Genomic DNA, 12,609 nt, shown 5'->3' on the forward strand with positions numbered 1-12,609 from the left:
CCACAAGTGGGCCTGCTCTTCCTCACTGACAAAACCAGGAGGAAAACCAGACAATTCCTGGAGGAGCTCACATTTCTGCCCTTGGTTCTTTCTTCGGTCTAACGTGTCTGGGTTTTTTGTGCAGGGCTTAGCGCACAGTAGGTGCTCAGTAAAGACTGGCTGTCGGGATGACGCAGCTATGTCTGACTGTCTTGGCAAGGATTGAAGAAGCAGTTTCCTTCTGCACAAGTTCATAGGTCATCAAACACGTACAAAGAAAAAGTTTATTCTCATCACGAGAAGCACACGAACTATTACAGTACGCACCAACAGAAGAAAAAGTGCGTTATGCATCTTCTACTGCAAATTCACAGTACAAAAGATACTGCCTTTTAAATATATATATATAAAAAAACAAGAAGAAAAACAATATAATAAAAAAAAAATCATCGATACCGTAACGCAACACGCTGGAACCCACTGGCAGCTTCTGAAAACCAAAGAACTTATCTTGTAGAGTTCCTGATTTTGCAGGGGGTGGTGCCTGCACCTGCGTTTTATTGCAGAGAGCTCAGGACACCGGCACGGGGGGAGACAGGGTGGCCTCGGTGGTAAGAGATCTCTATGAGACAAGAGTACAATCGTGTGACGGGGCGGGATGCCACCCCCCAGCTGGCTAGCAAACCAAATTCCGTGCTTTCCTTGCAACTGTGGGGCGCGGCGTGAGCCAGCGCCTGCCTCGCCTGCAGGAACCCCTGATGCTCTTGGACACCTGCAGGTCCCCCCGCCCCACGCACGACCGCGCAGCAGATGAGCGCATGCGTGGGGCAGGGCGAGCTCCGGCCCGCACGCCAACCACCACTGACAAGGCAAAGGTCCAATCACAGGTGAGAGCTTAACAGTTTCCCATAAATACACAGTATTCGTAAACTATTATTAAGGCACTCAATTGTAAAACAACAATTACAGTGTCGGAAGAGGGGGGAGGAAGCAGCCACCTTCTTGTGTGGCATGGCCAATACAAAGGACCGCGGAGGGCTGGAGGGCTGGTTATAAAGACTCCTATTTAAGAGACTGACTGAGGCCAGGGCACCGGCTGCAAGACAAAAGGTGGTCACGTCCAGGTGTGCTGTGGGGACCGCTGCACAGCCCCACTCCAGATGGGTCAAGGTGGTCCGCTTCGGACACGGCATGGATGTGGGTGGGACAGAAGTGGCCCACAGGATGATGTGATTCAAGCTGTAGACCTATCGATGCGGCGTGAACTCCTACACACGGGGATTCACTTACGGAACGCACACAGTAAGACCAAGTAGCTGAGCGTGGGGGTCGATCAACTACCTGTGTTTGGCATGCAGCATCGGCAAGAACCTGCGGGGTGGGAGCAGAGCAGGTGAACCTGCACCATGCTGTGTCACAAACTCCTTAGCCTGCCTAGTGCTCCTGTCCTCGCTGTGTCTGCGGGAAGCCCCGCCAGGTGGCAAGCCAGAGGAGCGCTGGGTGAAATATATTCCAGCACCGGGCATTTCCTGTCAACAGAGGGCACGTCTCTCTTCGGACACCTTGGGTAAGGTTACTTCTATGACCTTGACGATGTAGCATTTCTTCTCACTGGGGAGAAATGGTCCCAGGGGAGCAGGGCGAGTCATGAGCCTTCTGGGATCTGGCCGGTGTGGAGAGACAGGGGTGCCTAAGTCTAGGGCTGTCCCGAAGAGGCTAATTCTGTGGCATCCTCTGGGCTTATCCGGGAGGGAAAAGGCTCTAGAAGGGGCTGGAATGGTTTTTGGCGAGAGGTGTGGGGGGGAACAGAAGAGGCTGGCACAGTGCAGCCATCTGTGAGCAGCTAGTGAGCGATCTCATGCATGACGGACAGGGTACCGCTACCCACTACCCAGGAGCCTGCTGTTGGGCACCCAGAGCTCGGCATGGGTCCCCACACAGTGAGATCAAAGCAGCAGGGAATGCCAAGAGTGGGCAATTTTGTTCTCAAGTTCACGCGGTGATGGACATCGCTCCAAGGCCCTGCAGTAGCTACCCGGCCAAGAAACTGAAATCGGCATTGTCAGATCATGACCAGGGGGTCCTGTGGTTTCTCTCTCCGTGACCAGTTTCCCCCGAATACCTAAAGCTTCACAAGAAGACCCTCCCCGCCCCGAATCAATGCAAGATGAACATCTGGGGAAGCTGAGTCTAACTTCTGGCATGCCACAGGAATTAAAGCAAAAGAGAGAGAGGCGAGACAGTACGTGAAAAGCGGTTCAAGGCTCAGGGAGATCATCAAGCTGACTTAGAAAACTTTTGCTCTCTGTTTCAGCAAGGGCGTTCTCCGAAGAGGGTGGTCACCAAAACCAACGACTTTCACAGCAAAGACCCCGCCTCTAACTTGTGCCACCCATGTTCAGAATTCTCGCCATCAGCAAGGAAGACGAGACGGGGCATCGGTCAAGACACGGCATGTCGTGTGGCACAAACTTCCTCTTCCAGGGGCCAGCGTGAGCCTGTCTTTGCCAGGGTGCCCCCAAGCCTGGCGGGGTGTTCTTGCTCCTCTGGGTCTGGGAGAAAAGCTTTGATCCTTTCCTCCAGGCCAGAGTGGTAGCCATTAAATCAAGAGGGCTTCATTTTGCTCTGATAATGGGGACCTGGGCCCTGGTCTGTGTAGACGCTGAAAGGCGAGCCGTGCTTCTGAAGACAAATGGGCAACCGGAAGCCAAAGACTCATTCAAATTCCTAATCCTCCTCCTACACTTTGAAAATTAAAAACATCCGGTTCTCACACACAGACCTGGTCTTAAAAGAGCAACCCAAGCCTGTCAGCGTCAAATCTAAAGGATTATTTTGACACAAAAATTGAGCCACCACATGAAATTTAATTTGGCAAAACGTATTGAACTTGGTATGTTTTTTGAGAATATGTTTCTTTTGGCCAGGGCGGTGGCGGGAGTGGGGGGGGGGGGGCGGGGTACCCAAAAGGGTTTTCAGGAAGAAGCAGATAATCACCTTTTAAGGTGGTTTGGATTGACAGGTGGGAAAATAAATTCCTATAAAGTAACGTGATGTTAGAAAAAAAATCATAAAAAATAAAAATAAAAAAGAATGCCAGAGAGGAAAAGTTCCTGGAGAGAGCATTTTTGCACAGACTCTACCCGCTAGTTGGAATGTGGATCACCCTTGTTCCTGAAGATCCTTCCCGGAGTGCTCTCGGGGGGCCCAGGTCTGACCAATGTAAAACGTAAGAGGGCGACTGCTTCGCCCACTTTCGGAGCTTGGCTGGGCCCGGGAGGCTTGTAGTTTCACTGAACGAATCTGGTTGCCAGCGGAGAGCCAGCTATACTCCGGGAAAGCTTCGGCCAGCAGCGCCCTCGCACCTACACAGCGACCCTACCCTGCGTGAGAGCCGCGCGGGGGTGGGCTGGCAAGGTCTGGGTCGGGAGAAGGCAAGGGTTTGGCTTGAGGTGTCCAAGAGGCAGGGAGGGCCTTCAGATTCGCCAGTTTTGTTCTGGAGCCCCGAGGTGTCGAATAAAGCCCAGGGTCCGCAAACTTTATAAAGGGCTCGAGGGTGAGTATCTTAAGCTTTGCTGGCTACCTGGCACCGGTTGCGTATTGTTATTTTTTTTGTAACCTCTTAAAAATGTTCTTGGCCCATGGGTCCGTACACCAGTTTTCTGCCTCCTTGGATGAAACCTTTCTGCCTTACCCAGCGAGCCTCTTTTCTCTCTCTCCAAAATATTTTAACAGGGGCTCCGCACAACACCTGCGGAGCCCCTCCCCCACCGCCACCCCTTCCCCCCCCCCCAGCCCGGAGCCAGTGACAGCATGACGTGTGCAGCTCACTGGATTCTGAAAGGGGGCTACCTGGAGCCCAGGCCGGGACTACAGACCTCTCCTCCCCTCTGGCCTCACCGCGAGGAAGAGCCAGAGAGAAACAGGAAGCAGTGTCCTCACCTAAGGAAGGGGCAGCTGTAAACATCTGGGAAGCTTTTCCATCATCTCGTTTCTCTGAGAAGCTGCCACAGAGTCGTTCCCCAGGAGGGAGACCCCCTCTGCCTCCCCAAACACGCTCCTGTGACCCAAGGAACCCAGGGCCGGGGCTCCTGGCAGGATGATCGATCCAAGTGGCAGCACCACCGTCCCCACCAGACGCTCAATCACTTCCAAAGCCTCAACACAACCGCACCGGGTCCAGCAGCGGATGAGGGACCCGCAGTGCGTCGTGGGTCCTCCTTCCCAGGTTGGGGGCAGTTTAAACTTTGCCATTGGCAACGACCAAGGATGTCACGTACGTTCCCGCCCCCCCACCCCTCGCCCTGGCGCTGGCCAGACGCGCATCACTCAGCAGTAACAACACAACCAGGACAAAGAAGCCAACCGTACGGATGATCTCCACGCGCCACAGAGTTGGTTCAACAACGGCACTGGACGACTTCGTGTTCACTTTACCTAGCGGCGCTTGGTGCGGTCGACTTAAAAGTCTTAACGCTTTTTGGGGTGGTTTTTTTTTTTTTGGTGGGGACCAAAAAAAAAAATTCTCTTTTGGAAAAAACCTTTTCTGACACAGCATCATTCCCTGGAACGAGCCTGGGTCACTATTGTATCTTAAAAACAAAAAGCACAGCAAGAACAGAGGTAGGACTTAATATTGCCATCCAAGGGTTTCCCCGCGAGGGCCCGAATGAGCTAGGAACGTGCGCGTGGCGACGGAGCCATCTCGGCTCCCGTTCTTTCGCATGGTGCCAAGGGAGTACTTGCGATGTGTCTGCACATCTGTATATGCTTTTTAAAAACAGGATTCTTCCTGAAACCACAGGACCTGGGGATCAGGGTTTTGTATCTACTGGCCGACGGCTTCTGGCTCTCCAGGGCCACACACCTGGCTTCTTCCCCCTTTCTTCTTGGGCTACGTTATTTTTTGTCTCTTCCCCTCCTCTCTGTGGCAAGAGGGGGAAAGTCCGAGCGTCCACTGTTTAGGAGAAATCAAGATACAAGGGGCTGACCAAAACCCCCGGTGAAACGCACGGAGGGATCACGTGATGGCGTCCGTCCAAATGCAGCCAGAGGCGGGTCAGCTCCTGCTCAGCCACAAGGGGCTTCTCAAGTTTTCTGAAGCGGGTTTCCCTGATGGCGGAGAGGTTGCAGCTGGGTTCCTTGGGTTTGCCCGGGGCTCACACGAGAAGGAGGACTCGCCCAACTTTGCGTCCCGGGAGTCGGCGAGGGTGGACGCGTCCGCCTCACCGGACAGGTCCTCGGTCGAGAAGTTGAGACTTCCGAGCTTGGCCAGAGAGTGTGAGCGTTTCAGCGGGGACGAGACGGTGAGGCCCGCCAGCCGGAGACGGGTCTCGATCTCCTGCGTCCGCTGCTTCACGAGCCCGGGCTTGCCTCGGACGCTGTGGATGCTGTCGCTGCTGGAGCTCCGGGTCAGGTTGGAGCTCATGGAGGAGGAGGTGGGGGTGTAGCAGATCGTCTTCAGGAAGTCTTTTGAGAAATGACTGGTGTGATCCAGGCGGCAGAGGAAGGGGGTGGGACTCTTGAGTGGGGCTCCTTCAAGTGGAGCGGGGAGGGCCTCTGACTTCTCGTCACTCCCAGAGAGGCGAGGCAGCGGCAGGGGCCCCGGCGGAGCGGGGTTCTCCTCGGGGATGCTGGCCTCCAGCCTGCTGGTCGTGCCGTCCCTGGAGGGAGAAGCCGGATCTGCGGGCGTGCCCTTTAACCTCTCCAGTTCTTTGGTGTGCTTCCGGACCAAGCCCGCCTTCTGCAGCTGAATGATGGATTCCTGGTGCTGCATCAAGTAGCTGTTGGTGGTTGGTTTCTCAGCTTCTTTACTGAACAGAAGCCGCAGGTCCTTGGCTGGCTTCGGATCTTTCTTGGGTGGGGATTCATCCTTCGCCACTTCCATGCTTGGAGGGTTCTTATCACAGTGAGAGTTCTTCAAAAGGAGGGACTTTGGCAGGGCTCTTTGGGTTTCTCTGGAAGGTTCCGAAAGGCTAGCCGGTAGCTCTGGGGCAGCTTCAGCCCCAGAGCCACCGCCATCTGACCTCCTCGAGCCTGCTGGTGGTAGCAAAGGGGGACTTTCGCTTGGGCCAGAGGCCAGTCTCTCTAAAGCTCGGGCCCTGCTGGACGTGTAGGCCACAGGGGAAGACGTGAGGTGGGGCAGGAAGGTCGGCTGGGTACAGATGGCGGGGGCACCGGGGTTCTCGCCCCGCCCCCTGCAGGCCTCAGGAGCCCCGCTGGCTGTAGGGTACATGCAGTCGGCACAGGATTTGTAGGAAGGCTTCACCTTGTTCAGGATCCCGAATATAGCCTCGTGCTGAAAGGAGACGAGAATGCGCTGAGTATACGGTAACGGGCCAGCGGCCACAGAGCACGAGGAGGGCGTGGGGTGGGGCTGGGGCAGGCACTGGAGAGGGAGCCCCCGCTTCAGTCAGTGCAGGAACAGAGGCCTCTCAGAACCCCCCGGGCCATGAACAGTGGCGGTTAGGGATGCCGAACCAAACTTTCCAGAAGCTACGTGCCCACGATCCCGGGGAAATCTCCGGCCACACAGCCAGCAGGGCGGTCAGGAGCAAGGCCTGCTCAACCCCACCTCCGCCATCTCGCGTGGATGCCTCCCCCGTCCTTCCCCTCTCGGAACAAATCTGTGCTCGGGGAGTATGTGGCCTGCAAACGGGGCTCTGCCCTTCTAGCATGAATACAGCACGGCTCCAAAGAACCACCGTGTAGCTGTGGACTCTGGTCTTCACAGTGAGGTGGCAAAGGGCAAAAGTGGCTTTGGAAAGACCCTCTTAATCTTACCCACCCAAATACGGGTGCCCATAGTCTCGGATGAGGGAGCCAGGCTGAGGTGGTTCTTTTTGTTTGTTTGTTTATTTATTTGGGGGGAGGGGCAGAGAGCGAGGGAGACAGAGGACCGGAAGCGGGCTCTGCACTGCGAGCACAGAGCCTGACACGGGGCTCAAACTCACGAACCACGAGATCAGGACCTGAGCCGAGGTCAGACGCTTAAGGGACTGAGCCACCCAGGCGCCCCTAAGGTGGGTTTTATGTACCAAGGGAGAACACATTTGCGATGTTTTCCGAGGAAAACCACCTGCCTCTAGGTCAGTGTGACCTGTGCCTCCACACTGTGCCCTTCTGATGGGCGGGGCACCTGCTCACCTCCCTCATGTGCCCATAGGGCTGCTCCTATGGGCTGCGGTGGGGGAGGCCGACCCTCACTCCGACAGTGGTTTAGCTGTGAGATTCCCAAGCCGGTCTGAAACAAAGGCTTTTTGGCGAAGGGCTGCTATTGTAGGTTTCTCCCTGTGTCCTACCACTGGCCCTGACCGTCAAGGATTAATCCCATCCGGTGTCACAGACGTAGGTCCCCCAAGCTAAGAAGTCACGGGGTAGTCCAGTCCTGGAGGAATCCTAAGGAAACCCAGCCATGATTCCTCGAGGCTGCAGGGGAGCATATGGAGAGCGTGCGGTGGGGGAGGCGGGGGGGCCTGGTCTCCCTCGGAATCCTAGCCTACTCAGGACTCCTGGGGCCGGCTTCCAGGTCAACCAGTGAGACCAGATCACTCCCGACCTACAGCCTGAACTCGCAACCTGGAACTCTGACCAAAGTTTTCTTCTAAAACCTTCAGGACCTAACGTTCTAACACGTGGTGAAATGATCCCACGGTGGGAGATTTAAGACCACCTTTCGGAGCCCGAGGAGCAACAGGCTGGGAGAGAAGTCACTCGTCCAGCTCCTACTTAGGGAGCACCTGTCACACATCATGAGCTGTATCAGGTGCAGGGGCTGCAAACAAGACATGGTCCCCACCCTCAGAGGGTCTACTGTCTTCTAGTGAAAACAGACCAAGACGCTGAGTGAAGGCATAGTCTTACAGATGAACCCTCACCAACCTGGAGCCATAGCTCACAAACAAGAGTTGAACAAATGAATGAATGCTCGTGTCTTGGTCCTATTCCCTTGATCGCGTCACCCGTTCAATCAAATTCTGGCCAGGGAAGGCAGGCTGTGTCCTTCACGTACCTTCTTACCCAAGCTGCTCGTCTCCTCCATTCTGCGACTCACCCCATGCCTTCTGGGACTGATGGAGGCACTACTGTCCTGGGCAGAGGTCTTATGTCCTCTCTCTTTATGGGTATCTGCTCTTTGAGGGAAGGGGGAGTGGCGGGAGAAATTCCTGAGTCAGGAACATGGCGTCTGGAATGTTTTATCGTTTGGCGGTCGGTGGTGGGTCGGCCCCACTTCATCTGTATTAAAAGGTGGCCAAGGCAAACCCTCTGTACGGGGGATGCTGGCACCTGCCGGCTTCCCGAGTGCTCTCGCTGTGGCGAGCCAGCGCAGAGTGAGGGGGGACGCCGAGAGTGGGCGGCACGGGACACCCCCCACCAACCCATCCCCCGCCCCTGGGCTGCTCGGAGGAGGGAAAAGCCCGGTGGAATTAATGATTTTCTGAGCGAGCGCCAGCTTGCCAAGACCTTGCTGCAGAAACCCACCACACAGGAGAGCCACAGGGGACTGCTGGAGTCGAGCATCCGAACAGTAGTCGGAAGACCAGACCCTTGATGATATGGAACAATTCCCACCGGTTTCTTAGAGGTGATATTGTGGTCGTGTCTCCACTGAAGCGACACATCTGGGATTTGTTTCAAGACAATTCAGAGTGTGGGGAAGGGAGGGAGGGTATGAAATAAGAATGGTCTTGTGTTGATCAACGTGAAGCTGGGTGCTAAGTCTTGCTTTCCATTTTATGTAAGAAAGAAATCGAGGGGCGTCTGGGTGGCTTAGTCAGTTGAGCGTCTGACTTCCCGATCTCAGCTCAGATCGTGACCTCACAGTTTGTGAGCTGGAGCCCCGTGCTGGGCCCCGCGATGACAGCACAGAGCCTGCTTGAGATTCTCTCTCTACCCTTCCCTGACTTGCTCTCTGTACCTCTCTCAAAATAAATAAAAAAGAAAGGAAAGGAGGAAGTCGAGCTGGAGGCGCAGCCCGAGCCGAGCTGTGACTGAGCGCCCCGCAGACCCCCGACCTGGGCACGCCTGCCCCTCCCCTCCGATGGCGCCCGCTGGCAGGGGGGCAGGACGGGCCAGCCCCGCGCCCACCTCGAAGTCCTCCGGACAGCTCCTCTTGCTGTTGTTGTTGTTCAGGTTTTCCCGGTTGAGCAGGCTTTGGTCCAGCTGGGGCGGGGGCCGCCCCCACCGCCCTGCTCCCGGGGCCGCCTCCCCTTCCATCTCCTCCACCTGGGGCGACCCGCCACTCCGGGCCTTGGGGCTCCCGAACTCCAGCTTCTTCTTCACCTCCTTCTCGCAGGGTCCGGAAGCTTCCTGGGGATGTGCGGTCGGCCCGTGTGCCTCAGTCGCCTCAGCTGCTTCCTCCAGGAGGGCGTCCCTCTCCAGGTCCTCCAGGTGGACCACGCTGCGGGTCTCGCCGCTGGGGGGATGCAGGAGGGGGTCTGAGAGTCGCCGGAAGCAGCAGGGGAGGGCGGCTCCTCCTGGGGCCCTGCTGTCTGGGAACCCAGGCTGGGCAGCGTCGTCCAGGCAGGGCAGCTGGGCCTCTGGGGTGCCGTCCAGGGTCTCCGGCAAGAAGTCCCCAGACCCCGTGGGGTCCTCCATGGGCGGCTGGAGGCAGGTGTCGCCCTGCTGGCGCCACAGCTTGTTGTGTCGTTGTTTGCTGCGGGGGAGGAAGGACAGAGGAAAGTCAGAGGGGGCCAGTGCCCGGAGGGTCCCCGGAAGAGGGGTTGCGGGGGGAGCGGGTGAGGGACAGCCCGAGGCCAACAGAGGTATCACGAGGACCCTCAGCCACTGGGGCACACGTCAGGAGCCTTAATTGGCTTTGTCACACGGGAACTCTGTGGCAGTTAACGTGAAAGCAGTGTAGACCCCAAGGGTCAACACGGTCTTGGGGTCCCGTGTCATTCTGTGAACTTAGCCACTCTACTGCGTGTTTCATCTCCGTCTCGCCATCTGTCAACGAGGATGAGAATCCTCTCCTCCCCACACCGTAGGGAGGCAGTGAGGACGGCAACAGACAGCACATACAGATCTCACGCTGACCTGACTGTGTAAACACAGAATGTGCGCTAACTTGGGGCCATCTGAAAAAACTGGAAATATGCATTTAGGTCAGAAAGATTACACGTGGGCCCCTGGGAGGCTCAGTCGGTTAGGCGTCTGACTCTAGGTTTCGGCTCAGGTCTCGATCTCGCGGTTTAGGAGTTCAAGCCCTGCACTGGGCTCTCGGCTGACAGTGTGGAGCCTGCTTCAGATCCTCTGGACCCCGCCCTCCGCCCCTTCCCCACTCGCGTGTGCGCGTGCTCTCTCTCAAAAATAAACATTTAAAACTAGGTCTTATAAAACCGTAGTAGTATTGTTATAACACATTTTTAAAAAATGTTTACTTTGAGAGAGAGAGAGAGAATGTGTGAGTGCAGGGGAGGGGCAGAGACAGTGGAGGGAGAGAGAAATCCCAAGCAGAGCCCAACGTGGGACTCGAGCTCACAAACCATGAGATCATGACGTGAGCCGAAATCAAGAGCTGGACACTTAACTGACGGAGCCACCCAGGTGCCCCCGTTATAACACATTTTTAATGTAAGGATGAAAAAAAAAAGAGAAGACAAAAGTTTAATGTGAAATAAGGTAAGTCAGTCACCTCCATGCACCTTAGGGCGACAGTAGCCAACAGCATGCGGGTATGCGGGTTACAGCGAGAGAAGTAAACATAAGAGGACAGCGTGAACTAAGGCCCTGCTGTCCGGCAGTGCACGGGAGCACCACGGCCATTCGTGACGGCTCTGTGTGCGCATTCAGGCAAGGCCGAGAGGGCCCCCAGATGGGGCTGCGAGTCACGGTCGGTGCCTTGTGGCTGTGAACTCAGCCTGAAGACCCCTGGTGAGGCTGCAAACTCCTGATGGTGCAGCAAATGACTGAAGGGCCAAGGGAGAGAGCAGGACCACCCACCTCTTTCCCTCCCTCGCCTCCTCCCCCTCCTCCCCCCAAACCCCTCCTCATCGTCCCTGGCCCTGCCTGGGGATCTGTCCACCTGCTCCCTGGTTGACAGCAAAGGGACTCCAGAGACGTCTCGGACTGTCCTCAGACCCCGTTCAACCCTGCCGGAGCACTCCTGCTTTCTCACACGTGGCCAAGAAGCCAGTGGACTCAGCTTGTGGCCTCCTCACAATACCAGTCAGAAATAATCCAGGGAGGCTCCAAACCGCCAGAACAGAAGGGAGTCCCAGAGTCCAGCAGGGATCCGCCTTCATGGGGCCTCCCCACACAGGAGCCTTGGGAGCCCACGGACCCGGGGAGTGCTCCCTCCCCTCTGCCGCGCACCCGTGCGCGTGGGACAAGCTAACCTCGCGCACCTGTTCCTCTTCCCTCCCCCCCACCCCCCCAACACGGAGGATAACCTGTACTCTGCAGACCTTTTCTGGACGGGGGTTAGAGATTTCAAATGTCACCGTGGGCCAGCTATGGCAGAACACCTGCAAGGGCGAACTTGTGCACTGTTCACACAAATCTCAGAACAACCCTATCAGGGAGGCTTTAATCCCAAGCTCAGAAGAGGACACCGAGGCTCGAGGCTTGGGGAGATGGGCGAGCTCGCCCTGAGGGGCCCAGCAGGTCAGCACCGGGAGTATCTGCTCTGCAGCCCTGGGAACCGCCCCGTGGCGAAGCCTGGCACGCGGCTCGGCGCGAAGCAGATGCTCAGGAAACGGGGACGTCCACGTGCCTGTGCTGCACATGACGTCATGCCTTGGATTAGAAGCTGTGCACCGTTCCCTCCGGCAGCAAAACAGCTTTCTGTGTGTGCCAACAAAATCAAACAGATCCCTCCTGGAAACCACTAATCAAACCCCAAACAATGGTTGTTTTCTCAGACCGGCACCGCACCTCCCCCCCCCAGAAGCAGGGTTTTAGCTGCGGAGCCCGCTCGGTCCCCTCGATCCTTCTCAGCAGGCGGTCACCCACCTCGCATCCAAGATGCCTTCATACTCAGACAGCTGCCTCATAAAGCCCGCGTTGGGGCGTGTAATGCTGCGCTTTTGCTTCACGTAGTTGTACGCTTTTTCCAGAGGCCAGCCAAACTCCTTCATCGCGTAGGCTATGACCGTGGAAGCGGATCGGCTGACACCCATCTTGCAATGCACCAGGCACTTGGAATGGTTCCTCCTGCAGGGGTGGGGCGGTGGGGGGGGTGGGGGTGGGTGGAGGAGAGAGTCCAGAAATGTCAACAATTTCCTTCTTTCAGGTGTTACCCAGTGGAGTTTTACAAACCCTGAAGTTATCTCCGTGCCCAGACCCCCCCTTATGTCCTGATATTTGTGCAGCAGATGGCCACACACCCTCTAAAGGAAATAGCTTCGCTGCAAAATCAATTAGCACACAATGGGAAATCGAGATAAATCTGTCCCTGTCTTGCCAAGCTGTGCAGGGAGAGCTCCCAAACCGGGCCGCCTTCAGGGACAAAGTGGGATCGCTGGGATGGGCCAGGAGATCAGAGGCTCTTGTGCAGGAAGCCAAGGGGCAGCTGAAGGGACATCTGCAAAAGCCACACAGCTGTGACAGCAGATGGAGACAGGGAGCGGGTGACTGCAGACAAACGGGGTCAGCGAACTGAAGGCTGCAAGGCCCTCAGGAGAGCAA

At 56.5% G+C, this 12,609-nt stretch overlaps 1 protein-coding gene across 7 annotated transcripts in view; it reads right to left on the minus strand.

The window, feature by feature from the left end:
• Window positions 1–233: 233 nt before the first annotated feature.
• The window catches only part of SSH1 (slingshot protein phosphatase 1), a 63,554-nt gene continuing 51,178 nt past the window's right edge, over window positions 234–12,609 (minus strand). For 6 of the 7 annotated variants that reach the window (XM_045458239.1, XM_045458241.1, XM_045458243.1 and 3 more), the window contains 3 exons: window positions 11,935–12,135; window positions 9,067–9,634; window positions 234–6,277 (listed from right to left, as the gene is read on the minus strand). In XM_045458239.1, the coding sequence (XP_045314195.1) occupies window positions 5,039–6,277; window positions 9,067–9,634; window positions 11,935–12,135 (2,008 nt within the window). In that variant the 3' untranslated portion in view covers window positions 234–5,038. The remainder of the gene's footprint in view (window positions 6,278–9,066; window positions 9,635–11,934; window positions 12,136–12,609) is intronic. The other variant, XM_045458242.1, reaches the window with a different exon arrangement.

Source organism: Leopardus geoffroyi, chromosome D3, assembly GCF_018350155.1.
Source record: "Leopardus geoffroyi isolate Oge1 chromosome D3, O.geoffroyi_Oge1_pat1.0, whole genome shotgun sequence".
In the NCBI taxonomy this organism is placed as follows: Eukaryota; Metazoa; Chordata; class Mammalia; order Carnivora; family Felidae; genus Leopardus; species Leopardus geoffroyi.